General features: G+C 44.7%; 1 protein-coding gene across 1 annotated transcript in view; it reads right to left on the bottom strand.

The window, feature by feature from the left end:
• Window positions 1-3,031, bottom strand: part of ZSCAN2 (zinc finger and SCAN domain containing 2) — a 39,656-nt gene extending 36,625 nt beyond the window's left edge. The window contains exons 1-2 of the mRNA XM_041752959.1: window positions 2,901-3,031; window positions 585-1,094 (exon numbers count right to left, since the gene is read on the bottom strand). Coding sequence (XP_041608893.1) covers window positions 585-987 — 403 coding nt within the window. The 5' untranslated portion in view covers window positions 988-1,094; window positions 2,901-3,031. The remainder of the gene's footprint in view (window positions 1-584; window positions 1,095-2,900) is intronic.
• Between the last annotated feature and the right edge of the window lie 15,733 nt (window positions 3,032-18,764).

Genomic DNA, 18,764 nt, shown 5'->3' with positions numbered 1-18,764 from the left:
CTGGAACTTCAAATATTTAGATGTTGGCTGCACAACAGAAGGTGCCAAGGGGTGGTTTATACAGTCTTCAGTCCCCCTCCCTATAACCTCCATCGGTTTCCCAACCACTCCAAATAAACACAGAAGTAAACACTATGTTTATTACACAAATATAGCTCCAAGAATAGTCCTGTAAGCCTTTCCTATACCGAAATTCTGGAACTACCACTGCACACAAGGACATTAACAAGTGACAATGTTGGGATACCTGGGTGGCTCAGCAGTTGAGAGTCCACCTTCAGCTCAAGGTGTGATCCCAGGGTCCTGGGATCGAGTCCCATATCGGGCTCCCTGCAGGGAGCCTGCTTCTCCCTCTGCCTGTCTCTCTGCCTCTCTCTGCGTCTCTCATGAATAAATAAAATTTTAAAATAAAATAAAAACTAAATAAAAAAACTTAAAGTGACAATGTCCTCGTTGCCAGCAGCAGGAGGATGGGCTGTCCTCAGCTCCGTCCTGGATACCACCTTCTCCTCTTCCACACACACCACACTACTCCACTTTGGGGGGATGCTCCCACCCACTCCCCATGAGGTCCAGCATCTTACCACCGTCCCGAAGGGTCTGGGTCAAGTCTTCCACCAGGGCTACAGCCTCCTCACTGCTTTCGGGACGATGCTCCTGCAGCCAGGCCTGAATTTCCCTTGGTAGCACAGTCAGCATTTGTTCCTTAGTGTGCACTTCGGGCCTCAGCCAGCGCCGACACAGCTCTCGAAGGCGGCCAAGGGCACCCTGTGGCCCTGCAGCTGCCTCCCCATGGGGGCTACCCTTGCCAGCACTCTGGGGAAAGGGCTCCGACTCAGGGCCATCCTCCTGCAGTACAGCTTCCTGCACCCAAGAATCATCCTCCAGGATCATGGTGGTGACCTCCTCCTGTTCGTCTTCCTCCTGAGGCACTTGGACCATGGGGCTCAGGGGAGTGGTTACTCTAGGCCCCTCTGCAGCCATCATTCACCTTCCTGGGGCAACCACCCAGGCTTCTAGCCTTGAACTTCAGTCTTCTAGGCCAGACTCACTGAGAAGACACCTCTCTCCTCAAATGTCAACAAGTAACGTGACTGGGAAATAAGAAAGAGAACCACATCAATAAGCAGACTGCCCCACAGTGATCTAACTCACAGCAGCCCAGGTCAGGCCACCAAGTGATTCTTACATCTGCAAATCAACAGAAGTTTCTTGTCCCTCTTAAAGGAAAAATGGCTTATTCCTGAAAACCTCTTTCTATTAAAAGAAGTTAAGAAGAATTACAAGCACAAAAAATACAGCACTTTTCTTCCCAAAAGAATGGTATCAGAAATTCAAAGCCCTCCTAAGAACCCAAGACTGAGTTATTCTGTCCTAAATCAGTTCAGACTTGCTGTAGAATGAGTGACCTTGATCTAACACACAACTCAGTCCCTTAAGCTCAGTGACCATCTAATAGGTACAGATAATAACACCTATCCTTCTTATCTTATGGGGATATCTTCAGGATTAGCAAGGATCAGATGTCAAGATACTTTGAGCCTCACTGGAAGGAAGGCAGTATCTAAACTGCATACTTACCACATGAATATGAAGTTTTAAAATATTCACATTCTTCAATGCAGCCTTGGCCCCTTCAGGAATTTATCTTTAAAAATAACCATCTTTGTGGCACCTGGGTGGCTCAGTGGTTGAGTGTCTGCCTTTGGCTCAGGTCATGATCCCAGGGTCCTGGGATCGAGTCCCATATCAGGCTCCCTGCCTCAGGCTCTTTGCATGGAGCCTGCTTCTCCCTCTGCCAATGTCTCTGCCTCTCTATGTCTTTCATGAATAAACAAAATCTTAAAAAAAAAAAAAAAAAACCACCTTTGTAAAGGAAAACTTATTTGCAAAGAAACGAAACCATAGCATTGTTTCCAATTGCAAATAATAATAATAATAATAATAATAAATTGGCATTTAAAAAACCCAGCAGCAGAGGAATGAATGGTTAATGAATGATGGCACATCCATAGTAAAATGTATTTAAAACCATGCTGATTTTTGGGACACCTGGGTGGCTCAGTGATTGTCTGCCTTTGGCTCAGGGTGCGATCCTGAGTCTAGGGATCAAATCCCATATCAGGCTCCCTATGAGAACCCTGCTTCTCCCTCTATGTCTCTGCCTCTCTCTTTGTCTCTCATGAATAAATAAATAAAAATCTTTAAGAAAAAAACTATGCTGATTTAATAATGGCTACCTCTGGGTGCCGGATACTGACTGAGTAGGGGCTCAAAGAAGCCTTTGGGGTGCTAGAAATGTTCTATATCTTGATTTGATGATGGCTGCACAAAGCATACCTATGAAATTTAACATCTATGCATTCTGCCACATGTAGTTTCAAATATTCTTTAATAAATGGGGGGTGGGGGGGGAGAGACAGGGAAGGGAAAATAAAAGAAGAAAGCAAAGCTAGTGGGAACACCGAAGCTCTCCTGTCTATTTACCAAAGGGCCAGAAGATGCCCAGGTAGGGGAGGCCCTGCGGCGAGCCCCGGAAATTTGCTCGCGCTCCGCTCATTCGCTGACCTGGGGCAAGACACGCCCCCTCGGGAGCTCAGTTTCCCCATCTGTAAAACGAGGAGCTGCGCGGGACGCCGTCCAGCGAGCTACCAGTCCCCACCCCGCAGCCCCGGCTGGGGGCGCAGGGAGCTCACCGCCCGAAAGCAGCGTCTGAGCGCGTTCCCCGAGCGGACCCGGCGCGTCAAGCAGGGGGCCCCGGCCCGCGGGCGCGGACAGCTCCCCCGACGCCCCTCCCCCAGTAGGGCTGCCCGCACTGGCTCCAGGCCCGTTAGTCTCTAGCCGCGGGCTACTCCCAACCCCCGGCCCGCGCCGCTCCAAGCCCGAGTCTCCAGGCTCACCTCTCGGGACACCCGGTCGGGCTTCCACAGCCACTCCGCGCGCAAAAGCGCCCCTGGGCACGGCCCGGCCCCTCCGGATCACCGCGGCTCAAGCCCGAGGGGCACCGAGAACAATGGACGGGAGAAGCCCGCCCCCCGCCGCGCTCATTGGCCGCAGAGAACGCCCCCTGGAAGCCCTGCTCTCCTATTGGTGAATCCGGCCCCCAGCCCGGCGCGGGGCGGGGGAGGCCGGACTGAGGGGATCCTGGGAGTTGTAGTCCAAAGCGGTGGCCCGGCCCGCGGGCTGGGAGCCGGGCTGGGAGCTGAGAGCCCCTGCGGTGCGGCAGCGCGGGAAGCGGGGCAATCCATTGACTGACCCTTAGGACCCCAGGGATGGCTGCAGCTATGACCTGGTACGGGTCATTTCACTTCCCTGAGGCCTCCGTGTATTTGCCTACGGAAAGTGAAAGTTGAGTGGAGGGGCTCCCACCCCGCTACACGAGCCCGGCAAGCCCCTCCCTACCCGCCCCCCCAAGCCTGCAGGTCCTCGCTTGCACCTGTCCCTGGCACACCCCTTTGTTTCATCACGTGGTGTTCCTGCTGCTGGAGGCGGTCCTGCTGCTGGAGACGAGCCCAGTCTCGCCTCTTCTGTCTCGAAAGAACTCCCATTCTTTCGTCCGCCTGGTCTTCTTGGAGCCTGCCCCATGCGCGCCTCCCTGGGCGCGGACGCCGCTCCCAGCACACCTGTTCCACGTCTCCGGGTGAGTCCTGGTTCCCAGTACCGGGAGGCGAGAGTGGGAGACCCGCCTCTGTCCTTCCCGAGGTTGGTGCCCTCGAAGAAGCAGCTGCCCCAACCCTGTCTGACAACAGGTGAGAACCCCTCTGGAAACCTAAGGGGAAGATCTGAGGATGAAGAGAAACACGCTCTTGGTGATCTGAGATAGAAAAACTGTGCATGTTCAGTGCACAACAATCATCGGAGGCGCGCAAGCAAACGACTGCATTTGTTGTTTTAATTTTTAATTTATATTACATTTCATATTCATGAAAATTTTATGAGTATCTGAGAAATGGGTGATTTTAATCTCCTTTTCTGTGAACTGATTGTTCGTATCTTCCGATGTCTTTGTTGGTTGGTTTGTTTTCTTTTGGTCCAGTATGGTTTACATACGGTGGTGTTACGTTTGAGGTGTACAATATAGTGATTAACACTTCCATACCACACCCAGTGCTCATCAGCGACTTCACCCACCTCCTACTCACCTCCCCCCTGATAACCGCAGTTGGTTCTCTCTAGCTAAGAGTCTGCTTTTGATTTGTCTTTTCTTCTTTGTTTTGTTTCTTAAACTCCACGTTTAAGTAAGATCATATGGTATTTGCTTTTCTCTGATGGACTTACTTCAATTAGCATAATACCCCCTGGCTCCATCCATGTTGTTGCAGATGACAAGATTTCATTCTTATAATTCTTTTCATGTTTTTTTTTTTAAGAATTTATTTATTTGTTCATGAGATACAGAGAAAGAGGCAGAGACACAGGCAGAGGGAGAAGCAGGCTCCATGTAGGGAGCCCGATACAGGACTCGATTCCAGGACCCCAGGATCACGCCCTGAGCCAAAGGCAGATGCTCAGCCGCTGAGCCACCCATGCGTTCCTCTTTTCATGTTTCTTTTTTTTTTTTAAGATTTTATTTATTTATTCATGAGAGACACAGAGAAAGAGAGAGAGGCAGAGACAGGCAGAGGAAGAAGCAGGCTCCATGCAGAGACCCCTATGTGGGACTTGATCCCAGGACTCCAGGATCACGCCCTGGGCTGAAGGCAGGCACTAAACTGCTGAACCACCCAGGCGTCCCTCCTTTCATGTTTTTTTTTTTTAATAATAAATTTATTTTTTATTGGTGTTCAATTTGCCAATATACAGAATAACACCCAGTGCTCATCCCGTCAAGTGCCCCCCTCGGTGCCTGTCACCCATTCACCCCCACCCTCCTCCCCTTCCATCACCCCTCGTTCATATCCCAGAGTTAGTAGTATTCATGTTCTGTCTCCCTTTCTGATATTTCCTACCCATTTCTTCTCCCTTCCCTTCTATTCCCTTTCACTATTATTTATATTCCCCAAATGAATGAGACCATATAATGTTTGTCCTTCTCCGACTGACTTATTTCACTCAGCATAATACCCTCCTCTTTTCATGTTTTAATCAAAGTTATTTGCAAGAGTTCTTAGTGTATTAAGAAAATGGGGCGGGGGGGGAGGGAGTGGTGCCTGTGTGGCTCAGCGATTGAGTGCCTGCCTCCTGCTCAGGTCCTGGTCTCGAGATCCCAGGATTGTGTCCCGCATCCAGCTCCCTGCATGGAGCCTGCTTCTCCCTCTGCCTGTGTCTCTGCCTCTCTCTCTCTGTGTCTCTCATGAATGAATAAATAAAATCTTTTTTTTTAATCTTTTTTTTTTAAGAAAGAAAATGGTTTCTTTGTCACAGAAGTTGCTATTTCTCAGTTTGCTGGGTTTTCTTTTTCTGTTTTTTTTTTTAGCACAAATGTTTATGTTGTCTGTCTTGTCTTTTTATAGCTTCTGAGTTTTGTGTCATTATTAGAAAGTTCTCTGCACCACTCCAAAGATTATTTGAGTTTCACTTGTTTTTCACTAATGAATCCCTTTAATCAGTCCAAGTGTAAAGATGGAAGGTGAGCTTCAGCTGTGGAGTATTACCTCCTCAGTAGCATACTAATTTATTAGCCTAAAGTGACCACATGCAAATAGCACCACCTCCAGGCCAGCTTGAGAAGTTGGCACTACCTGCCTGGATGCAGAACTCCTAGTGGCCACTCCCCTGGACAGCGGTCCTAGAGAGCCAGATACGCAAAACATTGAGGATGATAATTCTCAGGGATGATCTCGTATTACAAAGATTGGTCTTTCCACATTTCCATCCTCACTAGGAATGGGAATGTACACAAATGGGAAAAGGTTTGTTTGGGAGTGGGGTCTGAGGGGTTCACTGCTGAAACTGTCTAGCAGCCAAAGAATGCATTTACCTCTGCTCCTATCACAAGCCAACCCTTGACCACAAGAAACTGGCACAGTCTTGTCACAAGAGAATCCTGGAATCCGCCATCTCTTCTCTGTGCCTGAGTTGATCCTAGCCAATGTCAACTGTCCCAGGTTTAGATAGAAAGCAATTCACATTTGGGGCCCCTGGATGGCTCAGTTGGTTAAGCATCTGCCTTCAGCTCAGGTCATGTTCTCAGGGTCCTGGGATCAAGTCCCATGTTAGGCTCACTGTTCCTCGGGAAGTCTGCTTCTCCCTGTCACTCTGCCTACTTGTATGTGCACATGCTCTCTCTCTCTCTTTCTCTGTCTCTCTGTCAGATAAATAAATAAATAAAATCTTAAAAAAAAAAAAAAACCAAAACAGGCAGCCTGGGTGGCTCAGCAGTTTAGCACCGGGCGTGATCCTGGAGTACCAAGATCGAGTCCCTCATTGGGCTTCCTGCATGGAGCCTGCTTCTCCCTCTGCCTGTGTCCCTGCCTCTCTCTCTCTTTGTGTCTCTCATGAGTAAACAAATAAAATCTTAAAAAAAAAAAAACTTCTGAGAACTAGTCTGGCTAAGTAAAAGGGACTTATTGAAAGAATGTTAGGGAACTCACAGTGTAAATGGGAAAGAATCAGGCTTAATGAAGAACAGTTGAGAACCAAGAAACCGGATAAGTTAGGCCCCAAGAATCACAACAGTCTCTTAGCAGAAACAGGCTAGTGTGACCACTCTGTGTCCCCTTGTGACCCTACAGCCACCTCTGTTAGTCTGCCTTCCTTTCAATGTTCTAAGACCAGGGAAAGCACATGTGGTTGGCTGAGTCTGTCCCATGCCCACTCCCTGAGCCCACCAGGGTGAGAGGGAATTGGATCTGGCTCTGAGTTTTCCTTATGAATACCCTACACAAAGGCAGGTTCTCCTCTCCAGAGACTGAAGGGTTACTAGGAGAAACTGAACAGCAGAAGGTACCGGTGTCACTACTTATTTTCAGATGCTGAGCAAGAAGAGACCTTGCCCCAGGAAATGCTCAGTCTAAGGCTTTTGGGGAGCTCCCGGGTCAACTAGCATTGATGAGATGATAAGGCTGGAGATGGGCAGAATGTGCTTTTCATAATAATACTTGGTCAGGATCGGGGCCAGTGACCTCTGAGCAGGCTCAGGCATAGAGGCAGAGGGGACTTCGGGCCCTGAGGATGCAGAAAGACCCTCACCACTGCTTAATCTACCCTATGTCATGGATGTCGAGGAATGTGAGTGTCTTTGTATGAAGCATGGGCATTGCATTTTTGCTAATTATGCCACAGAAGCAGGACCACTAAATGGGATTGGGAAAAGATTATTAAATGAATAGTGTTGTAGGATGCTATAAGACCGACCTAAAAGGAAGAAAAAAAAATATCAAAAATTCTTCATAGTAGGAATGCCAAGGGGGAAAGAGAAACCAGGGAATGAGATCAGGGAAGCATTTATTTTCAAGTGGGAGGGGTAAAATTCAGTCCAAGAAGTATCACTGAACAATTAAATTGTCAAGTATCACATGACACGTGCCCATGTAAAAAGAAGAGCTAGAGCAGGATTTTTTTCCCTTTTAGAATGGACATTATCACCCCTCCCAAGGCCTGCCTGTATTTTTCCTCTTTTTTTTACGAATAGTTTGTAGTTAGGGTGTGTGTGGTAGTGGCGGTAGGGTTTGGTCCTTGTCTTTCTCTTCCTGGGATGCTGGTTTTTTTCTTTCTGAGTTGTTCTGTGCTGGCCTGGGTTTCTCTAGCTCTTGTGCTAAGAAGGAAGAGAATGGCTTTACAGTCTCCAGCCAGTTCCCATGCCCTGTTCTGAACTGTTCTAGTCAAGAACATTTCTCAGAAGACACAAGGGTGCTCTCGGCTGGACAGAATAACTTAGGAAGTGGCCTAGTATAGACTGATGCTTGTCAAACACAGAAGCATGAGTGGTACCAGGAATGGCTTGAGACAGAGTGTTTTGTTTTTTTTTTTAAGATTCTATTTATTTATAAAGAAGATGTGGTTTATGTATACAATGGAATATTACTCAGCAATTAGAAACGACAAATACCCACCATTTGCTTCAACGTGGATGGAACTGGAGGGTATTATGCTGAGTGAAATAAGTCAATCGGAGAAGGGCAAACAGTGTATGTTCTCATTCATTTGGGGAATATAAATAATAGTGAAAGGGAATATAAAGGAAGGGAAAAGAAATGTTGGGAAATATCAGGAAGGGAGACAGAACATAAAGACTCCTAACTCTGGGAAACGAACTAGGGGTGGTGGAAGGGGAGGAGGGCGGGTGTTGGAGGGGAATGGGTGACGGGCACTGAGGCGGACACTTAACGGGATGAGCACTGGGTGTTTTTCTGTATGTTGGTAAATTGAACACCAATAAAAATTAATTTAAAAAAAAGATTCTATTTATTTATTCGTGAGACACACAGAGAGAGAGGCAGAGACACAGGCAGAGAGAGAAACAGGCTCCACTCAGGGAGCCCGATGCAGGACTCGATCCTGGGACCCCAGGACCATGCCCTGGGCCGAACGAAGGCAGACACTCAACTGTTGAGCCACCCAAGGCAGAATGGGTTTTAAAGGGGATTTAAACACTGAATCATTAGTGTTCCCCCAAGTTATTATGAGTAAAAACTAATTTTAAAGATAGGAAGGGGTGCCTGGGTGGCTCAGTCGGTAAAGCATCTGCCTTTGGCTCTGGTCATGGTCTCAAGGTCCTGGGATCTAGCCCTGAGTGGGGCTCCCTGCTCAGCAGGTGTCTGCTTCTCTCTCTGCCCCTCCCCCTTCTTGCTCTCTCTCTCTCTCTCAAATAAAATCTTTTAAAAAATTTAAAGATAGGAAGGAAAAAAATGTAAATACACACATGCATACAAACACACTGTTTATACACATACTGTATGTATACAGTTGACATTTGAGCAATATGGGGCTTAGATGCACCGACCTTGCACCCCCAACCTCCACCCCGGTAGTTGAAAATCTGAGAATGTCAGACTCCTCAAAAACTTTTTTATCTTTTTTTTTTTAATTTTTTATTTATTTATGATAGTCACAGAGAGAGAGAGAGAGAGAGAGAGAGAGAGAGGCAGAGACACAAGCAGGCTCCATGCACCGGGAGCCTGATGTGGGATTCGATCCCGGGTCTCCAGGATTGCGCCCTGGGCCAAAGGCAGATGCTAAACCACTGCGCCACCCAGGGATCCCATTTTTTTATCTTTTTTTTTTTTAATTTTGTATTTATTTATGATATCCTCAAAAACTTAACTACAAATAGCCTACTATTGACCAGAAGTCTTACTAATAATAGAAACAGATGATTAACACATTTGATATGCTATACGTGTTATATACTATATTCTTACAGTAAACTAAGAGAAAAGAAAACATTATTTAAAAAATCATAAGAGAAAGTACATTTACAGTAATGTATGGTATTCATTTTTAAAAATCTGCATATGGGTGAATAAAAATTAAAAAAAAAAAAGGGGGATCCCTGGGTGGCACAGCGGTTTAGTGCCTGCCTTTGGCCCAGGGCGCGATCCTGGAGACCCGGGATCGAATCCCACGTCGGGCTCCCGGTGCATGGAGCCTGCTTCTCCCTCTGCCTGTGTCTCTGCCTCTCTCTCTCTCTGTGTGACTATCATAAATGAATAAAATTTTTTTTTAAATCTGCATATGGAGCACCTGGCTGGCTCCGTTGGTAGAGCATACAACTCTTGATCTCTGGGTTATGAGTTCAAGTCCCCCATTGAGCACAGAGCTTAACTTAAAAAAAAAAAAATCACCATATAAGTGTACCTGCACAGTTCAAACCTATATTGTTCAAGGGTCAGGTATATATATAATCTCTAAGCTGCTTAGTTCATAGGAAGAAAAATTATCACTAGAATAGGTGACCATTGGAAAGAGAAAAAAAAAATCTGATGACTTCCAGTAGAAGCTTGCAAGGCACTTGGCATGCATAAGAGGCTTCAGGACAAGTTCCCTGACTCGCTTGTCAAACCAGACTGCTGCTCCGAAGTAATTCCCTTACAAACATTGAAGTCACCGACTAAGTTGACTGGGCCACCTGGCCTGGGACCTAGAAACATCCCCAGGGAACGGTTTGGCCATAGGCTTTCCCCTAGTGGCAGTTTACCATTGTGTGTTTGATCGCTTCTCTCTCTCTCTCTCTCTCTCTCTCTCTCACACACACACACACACACACACACAACTTGAATTCTTTTTTTTTTTTAAGTTATAAAATTAAGACACAAAAAGAAAAATAAATAAATTTGAACACACAAAATTAAAAATGTCTGTATAGCAGGAAAGACTAAAACTGAAGTCACATGACAAAGTGGGGGAAATATTTGTAACACATGTGACAAAGGACTAATTTCTAATTTACTATGAGTTTATACATCTGAGCCTGAGAAAGACCAACAACTCAATAGAGAAATTGGCAAAGGATTAAGAATAAGCAGATCACAGAGCAAAAAAAAAAAAAAACACTTGAGTTCACTAATAATTTTTTAAATGCAAATCAAAACAAATATACTGTTTTTCTTCTGTGATGTTGGTAAAAATTTTAAAGCATGATAATACACAGTAGTGTTGACAGCAAAATAATTCCCTCTCCTGTTGATGGCAATAGAAATTGGGGCAGTCGAACCCGCGTGCGCAGTGCTCTTACCACTTGCCAGGCAAACCATATCTTCCCAGGGAACTTACACCTCCTGGTGTTCAAGAGTTAGAAGGCAGGGTTGGCTGGGGGAGGAGAGTCTTCCACACAGCTCTCGGGGACGCCCCCTGGCTGCCCCGAGATGAACCCTCTCCTTTTGTTCTCATCATATTCTAGATGTGTTCTCCCATCTTTGGGGTGAGAGCACCCACAGGGAGGCAAGTGACTTGCCCAGGGTCACAGCTAGTGGAGATTCGCCTTGGGTTCCCCAGCTGCTGCATCCACTGCCCCCCATGAAGCATGTGGGGGGCCCTCTGGTGTCCCTGGAGAGGTCTGCGAGCTCCCGGGGAGCTTTGGTGGTGCCAATTAAGGGACATGGGGTCTATGGTTTCCTATGCCAACTGTGACTTCAATCATGCGAGTGTGTGTGCACGAACCTGCCACACTTTGTGCGGGGTGTGGATTGAGCTCAGGGTTGCCCTGCTGTGGCAAAAACCAAAGTACTGAGCCATGTAGCTTTAACGAGATCTGAGCCAATTTTATATTTCTCCGTCTTCTCAACCTGGCCACAATGACACTCCTGGGCAAGCTGCTGATTTCACTGGAATGTGCTGGTGAGGGGCGATCCCGGCCCTTCCTCAGGTTCCTTCAGTGTAAAGCTGAAATTAGGCAGGGACTCAGGCAGGGGGCAGCAGATGCCTCCAAATTGATTATAGACACATTTCTGAGATTAAAATAAATCAGCTAATTGGTTCTTGTGAAAAAAAAAAAAAAAAAGAAATTGGGGCAGTCATTTTGGAAGGTAAGTCAGCACTTCTCTTGCTAGAAATACTATAGATATATAAATATGCCAAGATGTGTACAATAACATTGCAGCAATACTTATAACTGAAAAATATTAATAATTTAAATGTTTATAAACAGAGGCCTAGATAAATAATGTTTGGAATATCCATACCTTAGAATTCTATTTGGCCTTTGAAAAAAAATAAACCTCTCTGGAGCACCTGGCTGGCTGAGACAGTAGAGCAAGCAACTCTTGATCTTGGGGTCGTGAGTTCAAGCCCCGTGTTGGGGTAGAGTTTTTAAAAATGAATATCTCTATTGCTAATATAAAAAGGTATTAGGGTGGGTGAAAAAAGCAAGGTACAAAATGGTGTGCATTTAGTATGATACATTTTGTGGAAAATGGAAAGACATATTTATTTATTTTTTTTTTTTTTTTTTTTTTTTAAAGATTTTATTTATTTATTCATAGAGACAGAAAGAGAGAGGCAGAGACACAGGCAGAGGAAGAAGCAGGCATCATACAGAGAGCCTGATATGGGACTCGATCCGCGGTCTCCAGGATCACACCCCGGGCTGCAGGCGGCGCTAAACCGCTGCACCACCGGGGCTGCCCGGAAAGACATATTTAATCTATATCCTGAGACATATCTGATACGTTTTCCTTGTAGAATATACGAGAAAGTGTGAATGGAAATTAGTTGTCATAGAGAAGACCTGGAAACCAGAAGAGAGAATATTTTACCTTTAATTTTATAGTTTTCTAACATGCTTGACCTTTAATCATGTGTGGGATTTCTTTTGGTTTTATAAAAGTAATAATAATGGAATCGAGGAGTTTTGTGTTATTTTCCTCTAAAATTTTATCTATTAAAAGAAAAAAAAAAAGCACAGGATCTCTTATTCTTTGCTGGTGGGGATGCAAAATGGTGCACCACTCTTGGTGGTTTCTTATAAAACTAACATACAATCCAGCATCACATTCTTTGGTATTTACCCAAAAGAGCTGAAAATGTATGTCCACACGAAAACCTGCACATGGATGTTAATGGCAACTTTATCTGTAATTGCCAAATCTTGGAAGCAGTCAAAGTGTCCTTCAGCAGGTGAATGGGTAAAATGTGGTTTATTCAGACAATGGAATATTACTCAGTGCTAAAAATAAAGGCTTTGTTAGGTGGTCAAAAGGCATGAAAGAACCTTAAATACATACTACTAAATGAAAGAATCCAATCTAGAAAAGCTGCATACTGTATGATTCCAACTCTGTGACATTCTCAAAAAGCCAAAACTATGGAGACAGAAAAAAATTAAATCTGTGGTTGCCATAGGCTTGGTGGGAGAAAGGCCAGCAGGAAGAATGAATAGGTGCGACATGGAGGATTTTTTTTTTTTTTTTACTTTCTTTACTTTTTTTGAGAGAGAGTGGGAAAAGGAAGAAAGACAGAGAAAGAGAGGGAGAGAACCGCAAGCAGGTTCCACGCCCAGCACAGAGCCTGATGCAGGGCTTGATCTCAGGACCCTGAGGTCATCATGACCTGAGCTGAAATCAAGAGTCAGACACATAATGGACTGACCCACCCAGATTCCCCAGTACAGAGGATTTTTAAGGCAGTGAAACTACTCTGTGTGATACTATAATGATGGATATATGCCATGCATTTGCCCAAACCAAAAGTAAGTACAACATTACAAGTATACCCTAAGGTAAACTATGGATGCTGGGTGATTGCATATGTGAGTGTACGTTCGTCAATTGTAATAAATGTGTCACTTTGGTGAGGGATGTTGATAATGGGAGGGAGGCTATCCATGTGGGGGGGGGTAAGGGAGGGGTCTATAGGAAATCTCTGTACCTTGCTCTTAATCTTGCTGTGAACCTAAAATTGCTCTAAAAAGATAATCTTAAAAAATAAAAAGAACCGGATCCCTGAGGGCTCAGTCAGTTAAGTGTCTGCCTTTGGCTCAGGTCATGATCCCAGGATCCTGGAATCAAGTCCTGCCTTGGGCTCCCTGCTCCACAGGGAGCCTGCTTCTCCCTCTACCTCTGCCCCTCCTTCCCGCTGGTGCTCTCTCTCTCTCAAATAAATAAATAAAATCTTTAAAAATAAATAAATAAAAAGAATTACAGGGCACCTGCATAGCTCAGTTGGTTGAGTGTCCAACTCTTGATTTCAGCTTACATGATGCTCTTGGGGTCATGAGATAGAGCCCTGTGTGGGGCTCTGCGCTCAGTGGGGAATCTGCTAGAGATCCTCTCTCTTCCCCTCACTTGCAAGTACTTTCTCTCTCAAATAAATATTTTAAAAAGTAAAAATAATTACAGTAATATACCATTGTATACCCTTTATAACAAAATTAGTATTTCTGTCAAAGCAGCAAAAGTGATATATCCTGATTGTCGAAATTTTTAAAAATACATAAGCCTTTACAAAGATAATAAAAATACTGTATAATATCAACACCCAATATAACCTCTGTTACTGTTATGGTGAGTTTCCTTGCATTCCTTTTTTCCATGCGTATGAACATGGCCAATATGAACTGTACCACCGCAATCAGGATATCTGTAAAAAGATTTCCAGAACAAATTAAACTAAAACCTAACTCTAGACTCTGACCAGTAAACCAGCCAATTACCTCCTTCTTGGAGCTCCCCCTTCTCCTGGATTTCCCAGGACCCTAGAGTTTATGTAACACATAAAGTCCTATGGATGCTCTCACCTATAGAAGAAAACCTCACATGTCCTGAACTCTGGACGGTGGCTGTTTCTGCAATTGCTCCTTCCCACCACAAGGTGTCACTCTCCTGCTTGTTCCCACCAAGGGGACTGCTGGCCAGGCTCTCAGACACAGGTCAGCTAGATCCTTGGGAAGAGGAGTTCCACTCTCCCAGCATCACCTAAGCTGGAGTTCTTTACCAGTTACCAAGGCCTCATTCTTGGTGTCCAGCTCTTTCAGGCCTCCAGCCTCTGCAGTGTCTTAGGACTGGCTCCGATGAACACCTGTTCCATTCTATCAACCCTTAAAACAGATTGGGCTTGTTCTACTTCCCTCTGGGACCATAGAACTGCAAATTCCACCCTACCCCCAAGAGTGACTTTCAGTAGGTTTTCTTCTTTGTGTGCCTTTAGACATAAAAGGTTGGTTTCTGGTTCCCACCTTCCCTGACAATAGGGCCAATTGATTGCCTCTGGTGGGCCAGCCCTTCAAAACAGCTGAATTCTAGCTACCTCCCTTGAGGAAGAAGACCTCATTGAGTGTCTCCTTCCCAGAAGACTTTCTGGCATTCTTTTTGTAGAGCAGTGAAAAAACTAACCTTGAGTTACATTTCCAGCATAGTATCTACTGTATATGGTGCATATATTTTTATATGGTTGTAAACATGACATATATACATCCATGTCCTGATTTTCATGTAATGTATCTTGAGCATCACCCTATGTCTCATATGGTTCTGTTGTAATTTTTGTAGTGATTAATCTGTTACTAGACACTGGTTATTTCCAATTTTTCACTATATTGTATTTTTGTACTTGCATCTTGGTATGTATTTCTAATTATTTGCTTGTAAGAGAATTACTGAGCCAAAAACATTTCTAAGTCTTTTTATTTGTGCTGTAAAATTTGCTCCTTGAAAAATATGCATCAGTGTATATACTACCAGAAGCAAGCAGGATGTAGAATGCTTACCTTTACCTTACTGCACCCTTGTCAAAATTAAGTTTCTTTTAAAGATTTTATTTATTCATTCATGAGAGACACACAGAGAGGTGAGACGTAGGCAGAGAGAGAAGCAGGCTCCCTCTGAGAAGCCCAATATGGGACTTGATCCCAGGACCCCAGGATCATGACCTGAACTGAAGGCAGATGCTCAACCACTGATCCAGCCAGGTGCTCTGGAGTTTTAATTTTTTTAATTGATTCATGTGAACTGCTATTTATTGAAGATACCAATCTGCTTATTGTTATATGTGTTACGAATGTTTTCTCATAATGCTTAATTGAAAATTTTATTAATAACATTTTTAGCATCTACAAGGTTTTTCTATTATTTTTTAAGAAATTATTTTATCTTATTTTATTTTTTATTTAAGTAATCTCTATACCCAGCATGGGGCTCAAACTCATGACCTAGAGGTTAAAAGTCACATACTCTTTCAACTGAGCCAGCCAGGCACCCCTAATATGATTATTTTAATTGAGGTAAATTTATATACAATGAAATGCACAGATCTTAGGTGTATATACCAGAGTCGGGGTTTTTTCTAAAGATTCTATTTATTAGAGAGATTGAGAGCACAAGCAAGGGGAGCAGTAACGTGAGAGAGAGAAACAGACTCATTGCTGAGCAGGGAGCCCAATGTGGGACTCGATCCCAGGACTCCAGGATCATGACCTAAGCCAAAGATGGACGCTTAACCAACTGAGCCACCCAGGTGCCCCTATACCAAAGAATTGAACTCTATATACACTGTGATGTATGTGTTTTTAATTTTTATATATTCATGTTTCTTGGTCTTCTCTTCCAGTGTTTAACTATTAGGAAAAAGCAAAAGATCAAAATGGACCCCAAAAAAGTTATTGGATATCTTATCTGGAGAACCCATCCATGTTATCTTTCCTTGTCTTTGATCTATTTTACACCTCTGTAAGTTGTAGAAAACCAACATTTTTTTTTAAGATTTTATTTTAAAAAAATAAAATAAAGATTTTATTTTATTAACTCATGAGAGACACAGAGCGAGCGAGAGAGAGGCAGAGGGAGAAGCAGACTCCACACAGGGAGCCCAACGTGGGACTGGATCCCCGGTCTCCAGGATCAGGCCCTGGGCTTCAGGCGGCACTAAACCGCTGCGCCACCAGGGCTGCCCCTAGAAAACCAATATTAATGCAAAGTATTCTTGTCCATAGAAATGCAGATTAGTCATGTCTGGTGGAATGGAATTGATTATTGCCTGATAGATATATTTGCATTGATTTATAAATTCCTTTTAGCACTTCTTTATTTTTAAGATTTTATTTATTTATTAGAGGGAGAGAGAGAGCACAAGCAGGGGGAGTAATAGAAAGAGAGGGAGAAGCAGGCTCCCCACAGAGCAAGGAGCCTGACCCGGGGCTCAATCCAAGGACTCAATCCGTGGACTCCTGAATCATGACCTGAGCAGAAGGCAGACACCCAATCACTGAGCAACGCCTGCACCTCTTTTAACATTTCTTATCTGCCTACATATGTGTGTGTATGTGTAGTTCTTTGAATTCACTGGGTCCTTGATTAATTCATGAGTTCAGTAAAATCTTTGACATGTGTTCATTTTATATTTGCATGAGAATTGTGACCATATCCTCTTTAAAATATAACCTTTAAACATAGCCAATATTTGAGGCAGGGGTTAATAGGTCATGGCCTGGACCTATTTCATTCTGGAAACAGTTTATTTTCAAGATCAAACTGGCTTGGGATACCTGGGTGGCTCAGTGGTTGAGTGTCTGCCTTTGGCTCAGGTCGTGATCCTGGGGTCCCTCTCGGGAGCCTGCTCCTCCCTCTGCCTATGTCTCTGCCTCTCTCTCTTGGTGTCTCTCATGAATGAATGAATGAATGAATGAATGAATGAATGAATGAATATATATATATCTTTTTTAAAAAGATCAAACTGGGTTTATTTAAAAGGGTTAGGACAAAAAAAAAATAAGGGTTAGGACAAGACCAACAGTTTAATTATGAATCATCATGAAAAGGTGAAATTACTTCTTTTGCTTAGAAAACATATATTCATACATGTTTCCAAATTTCTGGTAGAAGGTGAAGTCCATTCACTGTTGTCTTTCTGGACGTTTGTTCATTTTTCATTTGTTATCTCAGCTTCGTCTCAAAGCCTTGAAACTTGGGGAGCCAGTGAACTGCTGGCAAGTTCCTGCAGGACAAGCACCATTTTCATTAATTTCTAGTACAGAGTTCCCAGTAGACCCAAAACATCTGTGAAATTAAGTGGTTTCCCTGGTAGTGGGAAAGTTTTTTGCATGCATAGGGAATGGGGCTAACCTCAAGGAGGAACAGGAGAGGAAATCTCCCCCAGGCTGGACAGCCCAGGGCACTGAGGCCCCATATTTCTGACCCTCCTTTGTCTTACCATTTCCTTCCCACTCTGCAGGCCAATGGGATGGCAGGACCCCAAACAGCTCCAGGAAAGAGTGGCTGGTGTTTCTGGGGGTGGTGGTCATGCTCCCTGGACAGGTCCCTCCAGCTAGGTTGGGTTTGGGGCCACTTCCACCAGCCCAATGGTTGCATAAGTAGCAGCAGGGACTAGGGGGTCCCCTGCTTGGGGACTGACACAGTGGGTAGACTGGGCAGTTGGAGGACAGGAACTCTAGGGCAGTAGAGCTGCCTGTGTGTCCACACTGAGTGGGCAGTAAACAGAACAGTAAGCAAGGAAGCAAAAGAGGCGGTGGTGAGGATACAAAGCAGTCCCATTACCGTAAGGGACAAGAAAAGAGGGAATTAGGAGAACAAAGTTGAGGTCTTAGAAGCGGCTGTGGGTTCCTGAAGTGGCTGTGCCTCGGAGGTTGAGCAGGTGGAGGGACCATGAGCACAGGTGGGGCAAATGTAAACAGCATGTATGCAGAAGTCACTGAGGAGGGGGACGCAGGACACTGGACCCCAAGCCTTCACGTGACTGCACAGTGGCCTGGAGCAGAGGTTCTTGGCTAAGGTATGACACAGAGGGGGTGGTTGTGATCGTTTGTGGAATGTTGGGGCATTACAGCCAGCACCCAGGTCTGTGCCTCACCTCAAATGTGCCTCCAATCAGGTGATGGCTGCAACCCCAAATCTAGATGGGAAAGCTGTACGTGGATCAAAGACTGGTGGGTGACCATGGGGGACCATGTAGATGTCCTGTTGATATGCAGTGTTGGGGTGTGGGGTGGGGGGAGTTGGTAAATAGTTCCCTTCTTTTCCTCACCTGGGTTTAGAATTTATTGAGAGATGGATTCAGATGGAATTCATTCAAATGGATCATTCACTCATTCGACAAATACTTATTGAGTATTATTTATATGGCCAGAATGTGCTAGTGATTTAACAATGAATAGAACAGGGCAGCCCAGGTGGCTCAGTGGTTTGGCACCGCCTTCAGCCCAGGGCCTGATCCTGGGGACCCAGGATCGAGTCCCACTTTGGGCTCCCTGCATGGAGCCTGCTTCTTCCTCTGCCTGTGTCTCTGCCTCTCTCTCTCTCTCTCTGTGTCTTTCATTAATAAATAAATAAGATTAAAAAAAAAAAACAATAGAATAGCAAAATCCCTACACTCATTGAGCTCACATTCTGGTTGAAAGAGGTGGGCAGGGCAGCCCCGATAGCTCAGCAGTTTAGCAC

The sequence above is a fragment of the Vulpes lagopus genome, chromosome 4 (genome assembly GCF_018345385.1).
Source record: "Vulpes lagopus strain Blue_001 chromosome 4, ASM1834538v1, whole genome shotgun sequence".
NCBI lineage: Eukaryota > Metazoa > Chordata > Mammalia > Carnivora > Canidae > Vulpes > Vulpes lagopus.
This window is presented reverse-complemented; position numbering and strand designations above follow the sequence as displayed.